The sequence below is a fragment of the Oreochromis niloticus genome, linkage group LG9, assembly GCF_001858045.2.
Source record: "Oreochromis niloticus isolate F11D_XX linkage group LG9, O_niloticus_UMD_NMBU, whole genome shotgun sequence".
In the NCBI taxonomy this organism is placed as follows: Eukaryota; Metazoa; Chordata; class Actinopteri; order Cichliformes; family Cichlidae; genus Oreochromis; species Oreochromis niloticus.
This window is the reverse complement of record NC_031974.2, coordinates 22,449,934-22,467,490: the sequence shown is the minus strand read 5'-3', so window position 1 is coordinate 22,467,490 and position 17,557 is coordinate 22,449,934. Positions and strand designations below refer to the sequence as shown.

Sequence of the window (17,557 nt, the reverse complement as noted above, 5' to 3'; positions counted from 1 at the left end):
AATACCCTTTCAGTGCTAGCAGAGGCCTTGGAAGTCTCCTGTTGACTAAAGACTACGAGAGTTGCTCCAGACATCTTAATCACTGCTATATATAGCATTACCCCTATCTGACAAGAGAAATGAGCAGCCATTTAAGACAGATGAACTGTGTCTGGATGGTGGGTAGACTTATCTAAGCCACAGCCACACCTTTTGATCTACTCCAGGATCTCCCACTGGTTTCCATCTGATATAGGCTATCTGATTTTCCCCCCGCCATTGAGGAATGAGAAATTTTAGAGGAGAAAAGATGAGTGGAATATGCATTAAGACACCTCGACTATACAGCCACTCTATTTTTCCGCCTCGCTTTTCCCCTTTTCTTTTTTTCCCCCCTCTTCATATGCAGCCATTCCTCAATCACGCGGTCGCAACGCTGTGACTGTACTCTCTCTATTTCCTCCTTCTCTCCCCCTCTCTCTTCACCTCTATCACTCTCTTACCCTGCCTTCTCCCTCGATGGGTCTCGCTCTCGCTCCATCTCTCCGTCTCCGCCAGGGTGTGAGTGAGTGATGGAGTTTTAGTGGACCCTGAGAGTGGTCCTGTGGTTTTTCAGTGCCACACATCAGAGGCAGAGCATTAGCCCTCTGCATGCTTCAGGAGTTTAGCTTGGCAGAGAACCAGGCCCTAACTACCTCCTCTGTAGCGCTCGCTGCCGCCAGAGCAGTCCAGACAAACTACCTTAGCCCCGCTCACAATATACACGAAATTATGTCGATGTCCCACTGTTTATACTTATATTCATTAAGTTTTATAAGGACATATGTGTGTTTTTATTGCATTAATTTTCTGACTATACCCTGACACAGAATGACTTGAAGTAAGTTTTTACTGGCTGCCTTGAAGGGAAAAAAGGGTCTCTATCTGCATAATATACAGTAAATCTTCATTATACAAACCTCAGACTGAATGGTTGAAGGAACAAGCGTAATGAAGAGAATATGCACAGCAATGCAAAGTTATAGTCTGGTAATTTTGTGAATTAATAATAAAGCTACCTGGGACTTGTGTCTTAAAGGTAAAAAAAAAAGAAAAGAATTATGTGCACTTTATAATAAACTTGGTCCTGGCGGAGATAATCGAGGCAAAGGAAGCATGAGAAGTACAAAGACAGGAAAACGGGTGTATGATTCATATAGCTTTACATATGTATATGCCGGTGTGCAGCATATTTTGTGCAAGAGAGTAAAACCTTTTCGAGACGCCTGGAGCCCCCCCTGTGCAGTACTTGAAATTCCACACACAGTAAGTGTAATTAAAAACAGGTGAACATTGGGTAATCTGATTTTAAAACACTGCAGGGTCATGTAGTACATGAGGCTCGGATATGATCAAACATAAACATTCTTTCGTTATTTGCTATATATTACCAAAACTGCTGTTTCAAAACTGTGGCTTTGGCACTTTTGGCATTCAGCGGATGTATCTGAAAGCACTCTTGTCATATGGGTGATACTGAATCCGTTTTTAGGGCTTCTCTTCACAGCTTTTGCCTGTGAAGCGAAGAAACATTTATTCCTGCCCTCGGACCCTGGGTCATTAAAGCAAACTCTCGGTCGTTACAGAACCAGAAGCAAACAAGTGACTTTTTTTTTTCTTAAATTTTTCTTTTTTTTACTACAGCTGATGGTCTGACAGAAATAGAAGGGGCGTCAAGAGTCACCACGGCAGACAGATCGCTTCAGGCTGTGGCACACACCACCTGAACTGCCTGCGCATGTATGCTTGTGTGTATGTGTGTGTGTATGTGTGTGTGAGCATGCATGATTTTGTTGTACAGCCATTAAAGCATACTATCAATCAAAAAACATCATTAAAGTTTGTATTTTAAATAAATGATTTTATTAAAACATAATTACTGAAGCACTGGTGTAATATATATTATTTCCAGTAAAGGACAGGAGGGTGTGCGCTCGCCACACATCATGGTCCAGCTAATTCTGGGAGATTACATTTGGGTCATTTTGAAACAGCTCTCTTGTGGTAGTTTTGTAGCAGAATAATTTATCAAAACATTTTATGCTGTCCCCCAATTGATTGTGACCAGCACTAAAAGATGCAATACTTAGGCATGCAGTATGCATGAAATTATGCTAATGCATAACACTAGCGTTCATATGCATCTGCATATTGATATATACAGTATCTTTTACCTGATTACATTAAATCTAATAAGTGTAGACAAACACCGAGTGATTCAAAATAGACATAAAATACAGAGCACCTGCCTTTTCCTTATTGCGCTTTTTAATATAATAAAGTATATATGTGATATATAGTATAAAAGTACCAGACATACGTGGGAGCGCTCCAAATTCAATTTCTGCAAATGTCCACATGAGTTAAATGGTTTAAGGTGGAAGTAAATGCAGCCATGTATACCATATATGCTGAAACACAATATTGTGACTCCTTAAACTTCCAATTGTACTTCACCAAGATTTTGAATATTTCCGTGTGATTCTTTTGTGAATTTTGAATCAAATAAGTATCATTACATGCCATTTTCAAGCGTAGGCTTATAATTTCAGTCGCTTTTAGTATGATTTCCTTTTAATGCTACGAACCTTAATGGTAATTTAAAATTTTGCTTTATACATTGGAGTTAGTCATTTAAACTGATGAATCAGATGTGTTTCGTAATATAACAGAAATTGATTTTTGAATAGTTAGGCCATTTGCCAGAGGAACGTTGGAGTATCGTATTAAGCTAAAAGCTATAGCTGTAGGTTAATGCTGCTTAACTGGATGTTTAGTTGCACACGCAGACACACACATGCACAAGTTACAAATGTTCAGTTTGCTGGTGACACCTCAGTAGTCACATGCTTGGCTATATATCGATGATAATGGTTGCTATGCTGATGATCAGAGCTATTTACTTTAAATGGGTCATTATCAGTCGAAGACTCTACCGTGTGATGGTGATGAGGGCTTTGACAGATATATTGCTAAACGGGAATAGGTGGTGATGATGAGCCACAGAAGTGTGCCACTAGTCTGTGCTTCCATTCGCTCCTTGCGTCTCTCCACTTCATTGTCGCTTCACCTCTTTGTCCTTTAGCTCAATTTTCGAATCACAAGTCAGGAGCAGTCAAGTGCTGCCATTCCGGCGCACAACAGCGTGTCTCGGGACTGTGGAAAAAAAAAAAGACAATAGAAAAGACAATGGAAATGTATTAGTAACACAAAGTCTGCGCTCTGTTTTTATTGAATTATGAAGAATTTATGATAGCAATTTGATCTGGGGTATCACTTTCAGCTAGGCTCTTGTTCTGCATGTTTAAGATATAGTGCAGCGCTTGGATATCTGTCTCTTTGGGGAGTTGGCAAGGAGCAAAGCATGCTGTGTGATGCTCCGCTCATCCCAATCACAGCTTTGAGTCTTCAAAGAAAATATGACGACTCAAATTCATATTTGACACGGTAATAATAAAACTACTTAAAACTATAAAGTCTCTCCCAATTCCCCCATTTTCATAAGCCCATGTTTATCTCCCCATTTTAATTAGCAAGTGGCATTAATTTCTGCTTTTGCTTTTATCACCTATCATTTACAAGCACAAGGATGATCGTGTGAAAATTACCGAATTATGGAATACATTCCCTAGGTTAATTAGGTTGTTCTTTTTAATTAGAATGTAATTGTGTGAATTGGTGTCTTTTCAAGGGGAAAGACAGGCCATCAGACAGCACAGGCAGGCCAGACTTTCACCAAGTCTGAGACTGTAGGCAACAGTGCCCTCTACGTGTCAACAATGGAACCACATTATTGTGCCGGGACTGGCCTCCTCAGTGTTAGAAGGCTGGTTTGTGTGTGAATGTTTGTGTGTCAGGGTGCACATGTGTTTGTGTAACAGGCCTACATGGAAAAAAAAAAATGGTGAAAAATGGTCCGATTCATAATGATTCACGGCTGAGTCATAAATTAAACTGAACACTCATGGAAGAATATCTATTTTCAGGCGTTTATGCTCGGACATACTTATGATGTTAGGTAACAGATTTTTTTTCCATCTAAAGCTGATCTTTTGGACCGGCAATCAGTTTTCCATGAAGCATGAATGTGTTGCAGAAGAACCTTTTGAGCTGAGCCACCAGAACTCTCGATTTGGGCGCGTTTCTTTGGGAAAAAAAGGTTGGAATTTAAATATATGAAAGCCACCATAAATGCAACTACTGAAGGGCCTCACGAAAGTGTTGCGTCTGCGCATGTGTGGATGTTATTCTCCTCTTTTGTCTATCTGTACATACACCGCTGTGTATTCGCCTACAGCTTATACACCAGCGCCTCCAGCTTAATCATTCAGCGCAGTCCCTCGCCCTCCATCACGCCCACAAACAACAAACATAGTGGACCGCAGGTAAACAGCACTATCTCTAGGCCAATCCCTCACATGGGGTAAGGCAATTACAAACTCTGCATGTCACCACACCATGCCACCTACATTGCACACACTTCCACACACACATTTGTGCACGCACCTGAAGACACACCCCCCTGTTTCGAACCACCCTGCACACTTTCTCAGCATTTCATCCCTCTCTCATTCCTTCTCCCGCCCGCTCTGCGTGTCATTCTCTGTCACTCGCCTTGTGCAAAATTGCACCGAGGCGAGCTGCCACAGTATTGAGGAATAGTGTCATATACTGGCAATTTCCTCCCTAGGTGTCAGGCATACTTTACCTTAATATGTCTGCAGCGACTCTTAATAAAACAGTCTTGTCTATATACATATCTCTACCGCAGCCTGGCCTGTGCCACACTGCACACGGCACTCAATAGCATGCTGTTAAATATTTACCTCCGCTGAATGTCAATGGAGGAGGACTAGCTGGAGAGGAGAGGAGACAGAGGAAAGAAATGGAAAAATGTGTCCCCGGTTGGTGTTTTAGCTGTCTGGATCTGTTGCATGGAGAAATTCCATATCAGCCAGCAGAATGTTTTAGGATCTTGTGACGCCATATCAGTGTAGTCTGCTTGCTTGAGAAGGGGGCGGAATAAAAAAATAAAAAATAAAATAAAAAAAGGCGAGAACTGGAAATTGAAAAATAGTGGGATATTTGTGATTCAGACAGAAAAGAGGAAGTATTTGGATGCAGAGAAATTTACTGCGCCTATCTGCCTTGCATTCAGGATCTTAAAGTCACGCGCAACGTGCCAGAACTCTATGTGCTGACAAGCCTTTGACTTATAAAAAGAACAGTAGGTCCCTTACGGAGAGCCCAGGCAACACTTATCAACGCTAACTAAGACAGCCTATTGTGGTTTCGGATCAAGCCGTGCATTGCGCGATTTCGCTGCTAGCCCTGCGTCTTCTGGCAAACTTCATTTTTACACCCCACATATTCACTTCTCACTCATACTCAGTTGCTGAGGGGTAGCTGGGAAAGGGATGGAGAACAAAAACAGACATGTGACATTTGACCTTAATTTCCAAGGTAATGGCAGGGATATTGGATGTCACAGAGCGCAGATATGTCTTGGTTTATGGCTTGTCGTAGCTCGACTCTGGCTTCTTTCAAAGTCGTCACATGTGGAGAGCTAAAAATAATGCAATATAGCATGTGCATTGTATTCGGCAAGATAGCACAAGAAGTGCAGGGAATGTGTCCTAGCTTTCAAAGCCAGTGGTAAGCTGAAATAATCCTGCTGCACATGCAGTAGTTGCCCTGAATAATCACTAATACTGTGGCTTATCAATCCACTCAGAGCACGCACCCTCGATGGCTTCACGTGGAAATTTTAAAAAATGCTCTGTCCAACCCCACGAACTTTATCACTTAGCAGTGGCATTCATTTGAGCGAAAGTTAGAAAAGTATCTCCTGGATGTTAACTATGTGGCAGGTGATCCTGATAATAATCATGAGCTTGAAGGAAGGAAAGCTAACATCTCCTTTAAGTGCAGATTTTCCAGCTCAGACTTAGAGTCAGAAATATTCTCTGCGAAGGAAACAGAAAAAAAAAGAGGAAGAAAAACGGCAGCAGGGTTTTTAATGACTTTCTCCACATTAGAATAATCTGTCATTTCAATTAGCGGGATTGTCATCTATGAGATGTCTCCCGCTGCCACCCATACATAGACACACCCACGCGCGCTCACATGCACACACACAGGCATACCACACATACCTATACCTTGAGGTTGTCATCTGTGTACCCCTCATGGGAGAGAAGCAGGGGTGTCAAAGCATCCCCCTCCACTCTGCCGCCACCCACCTCCCTCCCCCAACACCGCCACCACCACCACCACCACCACCGCCGCCGCCATCACCACACACGCAGACACACCACCAACACCGCCACCACCGCAACTACACACACCATCCTTAAAAAACAAAGCAAGGTTTCAAGGGAAATTGCTTGACAGCAGCTTAAAAGCCAGTCAGGAATAACTTATCAGGCGAGGGCTGCCATCGTGCCTCGCGGGGTCATTTCATTACGATTACTTTACCCTCCTTAACTCAAAGAGAGTGAAGAGAGAGAATGAGTAAGAGAGAGAAGGGGGGGGGTACAGGTGGTAGTGGTGGTGACGGCAGGGAGGGGGTAAACTCTTCAAGAAAGATAGATAGAAAGGAAGCCGAAGTTTCAGGAAGTGCTTAACTTTTACTTTTCTTCTTTTTTTTTCTCCACTCTCTGGTTTTAAAACTTGTCTTAGTAATGAGCTTACATCTTTTTTTCCCCCTGCTCCTCAGTATATCATCTGCTGTTTCCTCCCTCCTGCACGTGGAGTGTTTTAAGCCGTAGAAAATGAAAGGTGAACAGTTTAGATATTTCTTTCAGTTGTTTCTGTTTTGTTTTTGTTTTTTTAAGGACAACAGTTTTGTACAGTGGAACATGTTTGACCCCAGACCTCATTTGCCCAAAGCGCTGTTGCTGCCTTCAATAGTGAGTGTGTGTGTGTGTGTGTGTGTGTGTGTGTGTGTGTGTGATTTCAAGCAGAGGAAAATAGCTTGCCCTCATGTCCAGTGGAGTAATTTCATTAAACTTTTTTGTTTATTCAGGATTACTTGACCCACTTTTAAGCTGTTATTCCTGCTATATAATTATGTTTTCTAGGTTAAGGAAATAGATATTTCTTTATTTTTTTTGTTTGTACCTCAAGGCAATTAAGAAGCTTCTCGAGAATAAGACTGCATAGCATGTAGGGATGATGTTATGATTGCTAATTATGCTCTGATGCGGCCCTGAGAAATGCTCTGCGTTCTGGCTTTTGTCCGGCCAGCTTTGCCAGGCCCAGATAATATTTATGAAATGTAGACATTCTTGGGGCTAAAGCAGAGTCTTTATAATGGGAGACAGATGGGGTCTGCTTCGGATTAAGAACATCGAGTCCACTATCTGTGGGAACACCTTCTCTCTCCTTATGTGTGCACTTAAATGTGTGTGCATGTTTGCCTCAGTGGGCTTGCATCTGTGCGTATGTGCGCCTAAGTGCTCACTCATGTGTGGATGCGTGCGCGTGTGTAAATGCAATTGTCTTTGACAGCCGCAGCGTAGTTATTTTTTAATGCATTTCTGAGTTATGATAACCATCGTGCAGTCTGCTTCTTCCAATGGCTTATATATCTGACAGTGGAAATGGGAGTAATTGTACAAAAACGCTTCTCAATAACAACAAAAAATCCCTTACAATTACATAGCTAGAGTTCATTTGGGCCAGAACTTTGTTATTGCCAACAACCAAGGCAATGTTTCGGAGTAAATGTTTCTTCATTCCTGATTCATCAGAAGCAATGAACCTCCAGTACCTCACTGAGATGAAGAGATATGCAATATGAAGGCAAATTGCAGATAATATTCCCCTGACAAGCAACAATATAGTATATGGTGTATTGTTTACACCACTAACATGCCATCCTAATGCCATCTGCTGACGCACTACTGATAAATCCAAAAGCACAGAGGTTAGCTCAGTGGGCATGATGTACTGCTGTCCGTTATTTGCACTTATTGAGATTTAACTATGTCAGTGTGACTTCCAGAAAGGGTGAGATCAAGTAATGGCACATTGTTATGTGTGGTGCCATGGCAGAACTGTATTATGTTCATTAGATTCCAGAAAACAAGATGAGGTTTCAGAATTCACATTAAAGATATGACACCAGGATATAACCTACATGACTGCCTATCACCCTTTCTTCTTTCCTTCTTTCCTCTTCTTTATCTCCCGTTTTCTGTCCTCCTTTTTTCCTTCTTCCACTCTGCCTTGAGGTTTCCTTCTTTCTCGGCTCTCATCTTATCATTTATCTCTTTTCTTTTTTCCTCTTCCCCTACCTACTTCTTCTCTATGCTTTCCTTCTTTTAATCTCCCCTCTTTTTCTTTCTCCTTCTCAAACATCCTGTGCTGTTAAAAAAAAGTAATAGTTTTTTGCATATTTGTCACACTTAAATGTTTCGGATCATCAATCAGTTTCTAAAATTAGACAATGATAACCTGAGTAAAATATAGTTACTAAATGATGATTTCATTTATTAAGGGAGGGGCAAAAAGCTATCCAAACCTTACTGATCTTATGTGGAACAAGTTATTGATTTCATTTCCACAGCTAGATCCAGGCCTAATTTTTGAATCAGGAAATCACTTCAACAAAACCTGTCTGTCAAAGTGAAGTAGGCTAAAAGATCTCAAAAAGCAGGACATCATGCCACAATTCAAAGAAACGGCTGAGAAATAAATTCTTTGACATCTTTGGTATTCCAGCAAACATGGTGAGAGCCAATATCTACAAATGGAGAAATGTGGCTGGCCTTTGAAAATTACTCCAGGAGCACATCAACGACTCATCCAGGAGGTCACGGAACAACATCTAAAGAAGCGCAGGCCTCACCTTGCTCAGTTAAGGTCAAAGTTCATGATTCAACATTAACAAAAAATCTGGCCAAAAATGGCAGCCAACTTGTGACATCCGGCATAAGACGGTATTTCGTAAAAGAACATCATACCATAAGTCAAACGTGGTGGTGGTGACTGATGGTCTGGGGCTGCTTTGCTGCTTCGGGACCTCGACGACTGATTGATGGAACCATAAATTCTGCTCTCTAACAGAAAATGCTGAAGGAGAACGTCTGGTCATCAGTTTGTGCTCTGAAGCTTAAGATCAAGTGAATTATGCAGCAGGACAATGATCTAACCACACCAGCAAATCCACCTCTGAAGGGCTCAAAACAACAAAATGAAGGTTTCGGAGTGGCCTAGTCAAAGTCTGGACTCAAATCCTACTGAGATCCTATTAAGATGTTTCTGCATGACCAAAACAGGCTGTTCATGTTGGAAAACCAGTGTAGCTAAATTAAAAAACAATTCTGCAAATAAGAGGGGATCAAAATTCTTCCGCGGTGATGTGAAAGACTCGTTGCCAGTTATTGCAAACACTTCATTGTAGTTCTTGCTGCCAAGACTGGCACAACCAGATATTAGGTTTAGGAAGCGGTTACTTTTTATTTCAAAAATTGGTTTGTATTTGCTCAGGTCGTTTTTGTTTTTATGATGATAAGAAACAGTTTCTGTCAAAAACTTGTTTAAAACCATGCAAATAAATGACGGTAATTTGGTATCTTATTCAAAAACCACATATATAGCCTTCTGTGTTTTTAATCTGTATTTTTTTTCATGCATATGACGTCTAAGCTGCACACTCTGGTCCTCTGGTCTTTCAGCTAGAAGAGACAGAAAATGGAGTAAAAACTCAGATGATTGCATTACTATTGAACACGGCTCAGATTTAACCAGCAAAACGCTGCTTCTATGAAATACATTGGCTGAAATTTATAAAGACACTAAAACTCTCTACCAGGGCAAAGGAAGCCGATGTTTTGTTTCAACTGCTTTGAGATTGTTGGGCTTCACTTTTCCTTCTCTACAAGATCCTAAGATTTTAAGGCATGTTTGGATAAAATACATAAGCTTAAAGTGTCTTCCACTCTGTAAATACTATAATTTATATTTTTGAAGGTGGAAATGTCCCCGCTTTGGTTGCAGAAGAAACAAGAGAAAGGAAGGATGAATCGAGCCTCTTTTGCCACATATTAATACTCATCCTGCACCAAATTGAGCAGATGGAAATTAAGTGAATCTGGTGAGGCCATATTAGTCCCATTTGGGTAAATGTCATTGAAAAGATAGTGAACAGAGCTAAGTCGAATAACGCTTTGAGCCCAGTGAATTAGGCACAGTTAGGGATTAGCCCACAATGGGGGTCAATTGATTAACAGTGTTAAATACAGTGTTAAATGTTGGAGTTTGAATAAAGAGAACAGAGAGGGGAAAAAAGAGGAAGGTTCACATGGAAACTTGGAAGCAGGCTTTTTTTTATTTTTGTTGTTTTTACCTCACAGGTCAGTTTATGCATGATCTTATTTTACCAGTTGATATGGTTTCTTTCCCGTTGAGCTGTGATTCCTGGAATATCAAACACTTGGATCTCCCTTCTTTTATCCTTCCTTCCCTCTCTCCTCCCAGTCTTTTATTCTTTTCTCCCTCCGCCGTATCTCTTCTGTCATATCCCATCTTTTGTCGTTTGCCTGGTTTCATCCCCCAACAATGGGGGTGAAAATTACATTTTAGCTGGAACGTTTCATGTTGCAAAGCGCCAGCCGGTGTAATCTTTTTTTTGCAGAGGTGAAAACATCAGGCTGCATTTGCTGCACTTCACGTATGTAAATCAGAACGGTGATGCACACCTTCTGAGGCCAGCTAGACGATGCATTTAGTCTGCTTAGGGAGACTGATACAATGTAAGCTCTCGGTGTTTGTGTGTGTGAGTATGTGGTTTTGATTGTGCATGAGTGAGTGTGGGTACACGTCTGTGTAGGCCTATGTTTATACCCTTTAGTGACAGCCTCAACATAATCTGAGCTTGCTCTACAGGCATGGTGGGATGATACTTCAAAGTAAGTACCTGCTAACAGACATTAGTCCATGTAAACAGGGCATACTCAACCTAAGCTGGGTGCGCAGTACAACATGCGTGTATGTACAAATATTTCTTGTTTGTGCAGTGTCACATTAATGCAATAAGACGCTGTTGCGTGGCGTGGTTTTATTTCTCTGTGTGTAAAGTTACGTTACGCCGCGCTGGACAATTCAGCATGTACACGCGAGTGTGTGAGAGTGAATGTACGTGTGTGTGTGGTATAAACAGGAGCCTGGAATACTGGAGACAGAGAGCGAATCGGTTCAGCTTCTTGAAGCAGAGAAATAAAGAAGGACCAAGCTTTCGGGTTTTGTAACAGTTTACCACATTGTACTGCAATGAAAAAACCCCATGCATACATGCATATGTTTATGCATGTATGCCAACACTAGCTTTGTGATATAAGAGGGGCAGGGCATAGAGAGTAACGAAAACCCAAAATCTTTCTATTTACAATGTGGATAGTGGAAAATTTATCACTTTGATCTTAATTAACAAATAACTTTTCAATAACTTTAACTGTCCCATTATTGCCCACACAGACACTTGAGGAATGTTTAAAAGCACTGGAAATTGTGTCATTCATTAGGATGTTTTTTTAGTATTTCACCATGACTACAGTCTTTTCCAAGCTTCAAAAGTTTAAGCTTATATTTTTGTCCATGCTTTTGTTTCTGGGAGGAAAAATGAAACTACATGAAATATATATACGGGCAGCGGTGGTTACCACTGTTGCCTCACAGCAAGAAGGTCTTGAGTTCAATTCCACCATCAGGCCGGGGTCTTTCTGTGTGGAGTTTGCATGTTCTCCAGGTACTCCGGCTTCCTCCCACAGTCCAAAGACATGCAGTTAGTGGGGATAGGCTACTCGATTAATCTAAATTGCCCACAGGTGTGAATCTGTGAGTGCGAGTAGTTGTCTGTGTCTCTATGTGTTAGACTGGCGACCTGTCCAGGGTGTACCCTGCCTCTCGCCCTATGACAACTGGGATAGGCTCCAGCGACCCTGAAAAGGATAAGCGGAAGCGAATGGATGGATGAAATATATCACCACTAAATACTCATATTCACTGGACTCTTTATTAGTTACACTTTGCTAGGTGAGCTCTGTTTTCCTTCAGAGCAGCCTTACTTTTCTCTGCTGGAAACATTCCTGAGAGATTTTGGTCCATATTGATATCGTAGCATCATGCAGCAGATTTTTCAGCTGTACATCCATGATGCAAATCTCCCATTCAACCACATCCCAAAGGTGCTCTAATGGATTGAGATCTGATGACTTGTTTACACTACATTCTGACCCTACTGTCCAAATGCCACAGTAGAAATCGGGATTCATCAGACCAGGCAGTCTTCATGGTGATCTTCTGCTGCTGGAGCCCATTTGCTTCAAGGTTTAATGTGTTGTGCCTTCAGAAATGCTCTAATGCTGATAGTTTCTATTTTTCGGACCACTCTGTAACTCTTTAGATGGTTGTGTTGGAAAATCCCAGCAGATCAGCAGGTTCTAAAAGACCAGCCTGCCTAGCATCATCAACCACAGCACGTTCAAAGTCACTTAAATCAGATAGGTAGATATAAATAATAAACATGTGACGCTGGATTAGAAACAAATCAAGACATCTCATCCCTCTGATATTTATTTGCGCTTTTTTGTAAGAGAAAAATTGGATTTAGGGCACAATATGATTCACTGACTTACATTATCTGTTAGGACAGATCACCTCCAAGCCCAGCACCTTTGCCCTGTAGTTCACAAGCCGCTGACAGGATATATATCAAGTGCACTTATCAAACACCATTATCACACCTTCCGATGCATTGATGGTCATCCAGAACGTGCCCAAACCAGTCAGTCCATCCCTCACAGTGTGTTTTTTTCCATTGATAGAAATGAGAGAATAGATGTGAAGAAGGTGTAAAAAAACCACCCTGGCAGACATCATTGCCACGCCGAGACCTTTTTATATGATTTGCCTTTGTGTGACTTCCATCCAACATACTTTTGCACTTTCTCCTTTGAATCCCTCCCTTGTTCTCCTTTTCTGTCACTTCTCGCTTCCTCCCATGTCCCGGCTCGTCCCTTATCACTGCATGTTCAACACAGGCTGAGGGACTCCTCTCCCTTTCTCTGTCCTTGCTCTCTCTTTGCCCTCCTCTTTCCTGCCAAGACAATAGGCAAAGAGGATAACCCCTTACTCTAGAATTAATTATCTGCCCCTTTAATTCTGGGCCACGCTGATTAGCTCTGTATGTAAAATAGAGTCCATATTAACATAATATTTGGCTATCTCCTCTAAGCTGAGGTCCCCTGACCTTTTCCACCTCCTAAGTCTCTCTGTCTCTCTGTCTCTCTTTCTCTCTCTCTCATCTTTTACTCTCAGGAGGTCCCTGACAGTCCCAGCCTATGAATGTGATTTGAAGGGGTAAATTAGATTTTGCTTCTCTCTCCCTTTCTCTCACGTTTCCCATCCCTCCCTCCTTCTGTATGTTTATGAAACTAACGACAGTTCATTTCGAGGCCCCCGGTATAATTATGTGTGCTTTTTTTCTCTATCATTGACTGCTCTGATGGCAAGGCTGATATGCTGTGTTAATATAAACGTTTAGCTCAGTTATTATGAGCCCTGAGAGTCATAAAGGACAGCCAACCTGCACGCCGATTGCCTCCCGTACAGGATGTCCACCTTCACTCTCTGCTGCTATTCTTCCCTTTATCACTGTCCCCTGTCTTTCAGTTTCTATATTTATTGCTATGTTGTGCCTTTTCTAACATTGCCCGTGCCCAGTGTAATGTCTCCCTCGCAGAATTGCAGACACCGGAGATTGCTTTCAAATCAACTTTCTTGAATAGCCATGAATGGATGGCACACTTAAGATGGCTGCTGTAAGAATGGTGATAATGTCATTTGTGGAAATGAACATTGGTATGGTGCCTTAGATCAGAAGAGCTGACTTGCCATTGCAATCATGGCAGATTTCTCTTCAAAAAATCTTTAACTGGTATTGTTTCCTTTTGCTTTGGTATTATTGGGCTGCAGCCAACAATGTTAATGATACACTGAAAAATCTGGATGGTTTTTGACTCAAAGTTTGCACCATTTACTCCCAGATTCCAGATTATTATTTATTTATTATTATTATTTTTTTGCTTCTTTTGGCGTACCAGAAAGATCAGTTTGTTCTGAACTCAAAGTCGGATTTCAAATGTGCAGATTTTTGGTAGTTTTAATCTACATTTCTTTAAGTACACTTTTTGTCAATTGACTTACTGGTTGATTCTTAGTGCTAGCTAAAAAAAACCTAAACGCCCTTGACAGTTTGGATGGACCGCCATTTTTTGCCACACCTTGGCATGATATTATCTGAAATCCCCAATCAATACAGGGCAACTTAACTGCAAATAATCTGACTTCTAGCCTAGCCAGTACTGACCATTCCTGGGTCAGTACTTGAATATTGTATACAAGCCTTTTATCAATATGTACAACACCAGCTATATACTAGCCCACTTTTACGATGGTGATTCCAGTTGTTATACCCTAATGTAAAAGTAATTTCACAAAACTTTCTTCGAACAGAACGTTTAAAATGCATTGTATCCACTTCCACTAGACTTTATAACCATTTTCAGTGATTTAAAAAAGTTCAGTATACCATTTTAGATGTTTATAATCACACATCTTTAAGAAATATTGCAAGATCGTGGCAGGAGGGGGTAAGGGAGAGGGAGCAGGTGTCCAAAAGAAACCACAAATCCAGGGGGACTCATTTATCTCCAGAAACTGAGCAGGTGAGTTCAGAGTAGAGTGTAAGATTTGTGAGACGACATTTACATAAACACTGACTGATTAGAAATACTGGCTGGGTAGAAAACAAGAAAATCCTAATTTTAGACATCTGATGAATGACAATTAGATGTGAGCGCTTCACAACTGTTGAAAAGCTAGGTCCTTATTTCCTTATTTCTATATCTGATCTCACATTCTCCCCATCAGAAACAAGTAAATGTTCATATTCTGTTCCTGAAAATTAAAGAAACGCCTCTAGCAACAAAAGTATTTACAGTGGCTTTTCTGATCTGAAGGTCAGGAGTTTGTAAGAATGTTCAACGGGACTTTTTTTGTTGTAGTGTACATAGTCACAAATGAGGAGTTCTCAGGCAGCTTACATCAAACTGTGCACATGCAAAAACAAACACACTCCAGGCCTTTCCACCACCACTCAGTCACAGAGAATTAGCAAGCCGTTACAACTTTCACAATCTCGGCTGAGGAAGGTTTTTAATTGCCCAGCAGTGTGTAGGAGAGAATGTGTGTGGCTGCGCTTTCTTCATCCTACTCCTCAGCTCATTAGATATGGTGTGTGTAGTTCCAGCCCTGGGCAGGTAAACAGTCAGAAGGACATTAGCTTCCAATCAGCCTCCACTATATCACCTAGAAGTTTAATTAATTCCAATCCATAGAGCACGCAGTGTATGGAAAGTCTGTAATTCTACGTATGTGTGTGAGCGTGTATGTGCATCTGTGTGTGTCTGTTTCCATTTAGACTCCCTTATAACCCTTTCACGGACAGGGTGTCTAAAACTGCTGGAAAGGTCAGCACATAATCACTCTCTTTAGCCTGCCTCACATTTTAATTGACTATCTTTCCCCCTGCTCCCCTTCCCACACACACACACACACACATACTGTACACACTCCCCCATCATTACAGCCGGTATAGATCCCAGTATGAATTGATGATCTCCTATCTAAAGCCTAATCACTGTGCAGGACCTTAGGGAGACTCAGTGATCCGTTTCCTCTTCTACTACACCACAGGAATCTCACATTCGCATGCTGAGCCTTTTGATGGGTAGAAAATGAGCATTCTACCTGGTTTAATATTGTAGTTCATCACAAGTCCTGTGAAAAATGGAAACGGACATAAAATGGTTCTCTGAGACAGGCATTAAGATTGGAGAGATTGGCTGAGGTAAATGATTAACTGTGTAATGCAAGGGGGCAAATTTAGATAGAAAAATCAGGATGATTTGCCTTGTATTGCAGGGTAACCATACGTAATGGTTGCATATAGATGTAAGTTGTGTGAGGTGAGATGACAGATCTTGGCTTTGTTAAAGAAGCTGTTTTTTCTTTTTATTAAACACATGCTGAAGGCTCCATGTTTTCTGGAACACCTAGAGGAAGAAAAGCTGTGTCTACTGATGATTCTTACTGTACAAGAGCCTATTTAGTACAGCAAGCATCACTGCAGTACAGAACCGAGTGGCTATGGCGTTTAATCATTGGCTTTCATGCTTTAATAGTAACAACGGGAAAAAACAATTAGCTAAAAAGAAAAGTGGAAAAATAGTCAAAGCAGAAGTCAATTGAACATTTTGTCCTGACTTCTTTTAAAGTTCTGAAAAATCACTCTTAAGACGCACTTAAGCAAAATAGCAGAAATAATTATGTAATTAGTCTCATAAGACTAAGACTTCATATTTGTCTCGAGAAAAGAAGGAAAAACCATTAAGAAAATATAAAATACTGCTTTGTAAAGCCGTGTTGCAAAAAGAACATTTTTTTCTGTCGTGATCATTTCTACTTTCTCTCTTAAAATAAAGAAAGGCGCAGACAAAATTATGGCGACCCCCGATAGACCCTGAACAGCAGCTATTCAAGCATCTACATAATGCTCTTTGATGCACCATTTCCTGAAGGAGCAAGAAAGGACCTCTACATACACACACAAACACACACAAGCTCACGCACACACTCGCAAACAAAGTGGCGATAACACAGGCCTGCTTTTGTCTCAGCCTTTTGGAAGTGGAGAAAAGGGGAGTGTGAAAATGAGCGCGCGAGAGAAAAGAAGCCCAGGATGAGGTGTGTTATTCAGCCTCGCCGCAGGGGGTTAGGACAACTAGGAGACCAGGAGAGTCTGCCCATTGTCTACACATGCCACACACAAGCACACACACCGGACAGAAAGCAGGCTCTGCTGCAGCAAAACCCAATATGTTGCAACATTTGCCAAAGAAATGTGAAAATGAGTGTAAATTGAGGTTATTTTCTCCACCTCTCCCTCACTACCTCACACTTGTTATCCAGTCACCCTGCAAGAGGGGGGTGGGTCATTCTACATCCCTTTCTATGGCTGAGCGCAGCCACCATATGCAGGTGCCTCCAGAAATGTAAGTAGCAAACAAGGAGCTGAGATTACTTTTTGCTCAACTTCTTCCTAACACAGAGAGTTCTCCATCCGTGTCTAAGATATTGGACGAAACAGCTTGTATGCAGCTCATGATCATCCATGAGGATAATATTGACGGTCACTCTTATCCTCAGTGAGTCTTAACTATATCTACTGAACTCCCAACACCTTCCTTACTGCTTTCTGAGACCCTGCAGCTGCTACTACTAAAGATACACATTATCATGAATCAGTGATCACTGCTCCTTCTTGGAAATTTTAATCATGGGTTAAAATTCAGCTACATTTGCACTGATGATGCAACTTTGAATGTTTGCACATCACGCAATCAAATCTGACTGTGGGAATTCACCTTCAGCACTTGTTCATTTATAAGCATTTGCTGTAGCCCTACATTAA

The 17,557-nt window shown here is 41.3% G+C and overlaps 1 protein-coding gene across 2 annotated transcripts in view; it reads left to right on the top strand.

Annotated features, from left to right (window-relative positions):
• Nucleotides 1–17,557, top strand: part of LOC102076257 (myosin-9) — a 147,714-nt gene that overhangs the window by 107,094 nt on the left and 23,063 nt on the right. Inside the window, exon 27 of one of the 2 annotated variants that reach the window (XM_005471725.3) lies at nt 1,663–1,841. The exons of the other annotated variant lie outside the window; for it this stretch is intronic. Within the exon in view, the coding sequence (XP_005471782.1) occupies nt 1,663–1,745 (83 nt within the window). The 3' untranslated portion in view covers nt 1,746–1,841. Of the gene's footprint in view, nt 1–1,662; nt 1,842–17,557 lie in introns of those variants that run through there. 2 annotated transcript variants of the gene reach the window in all.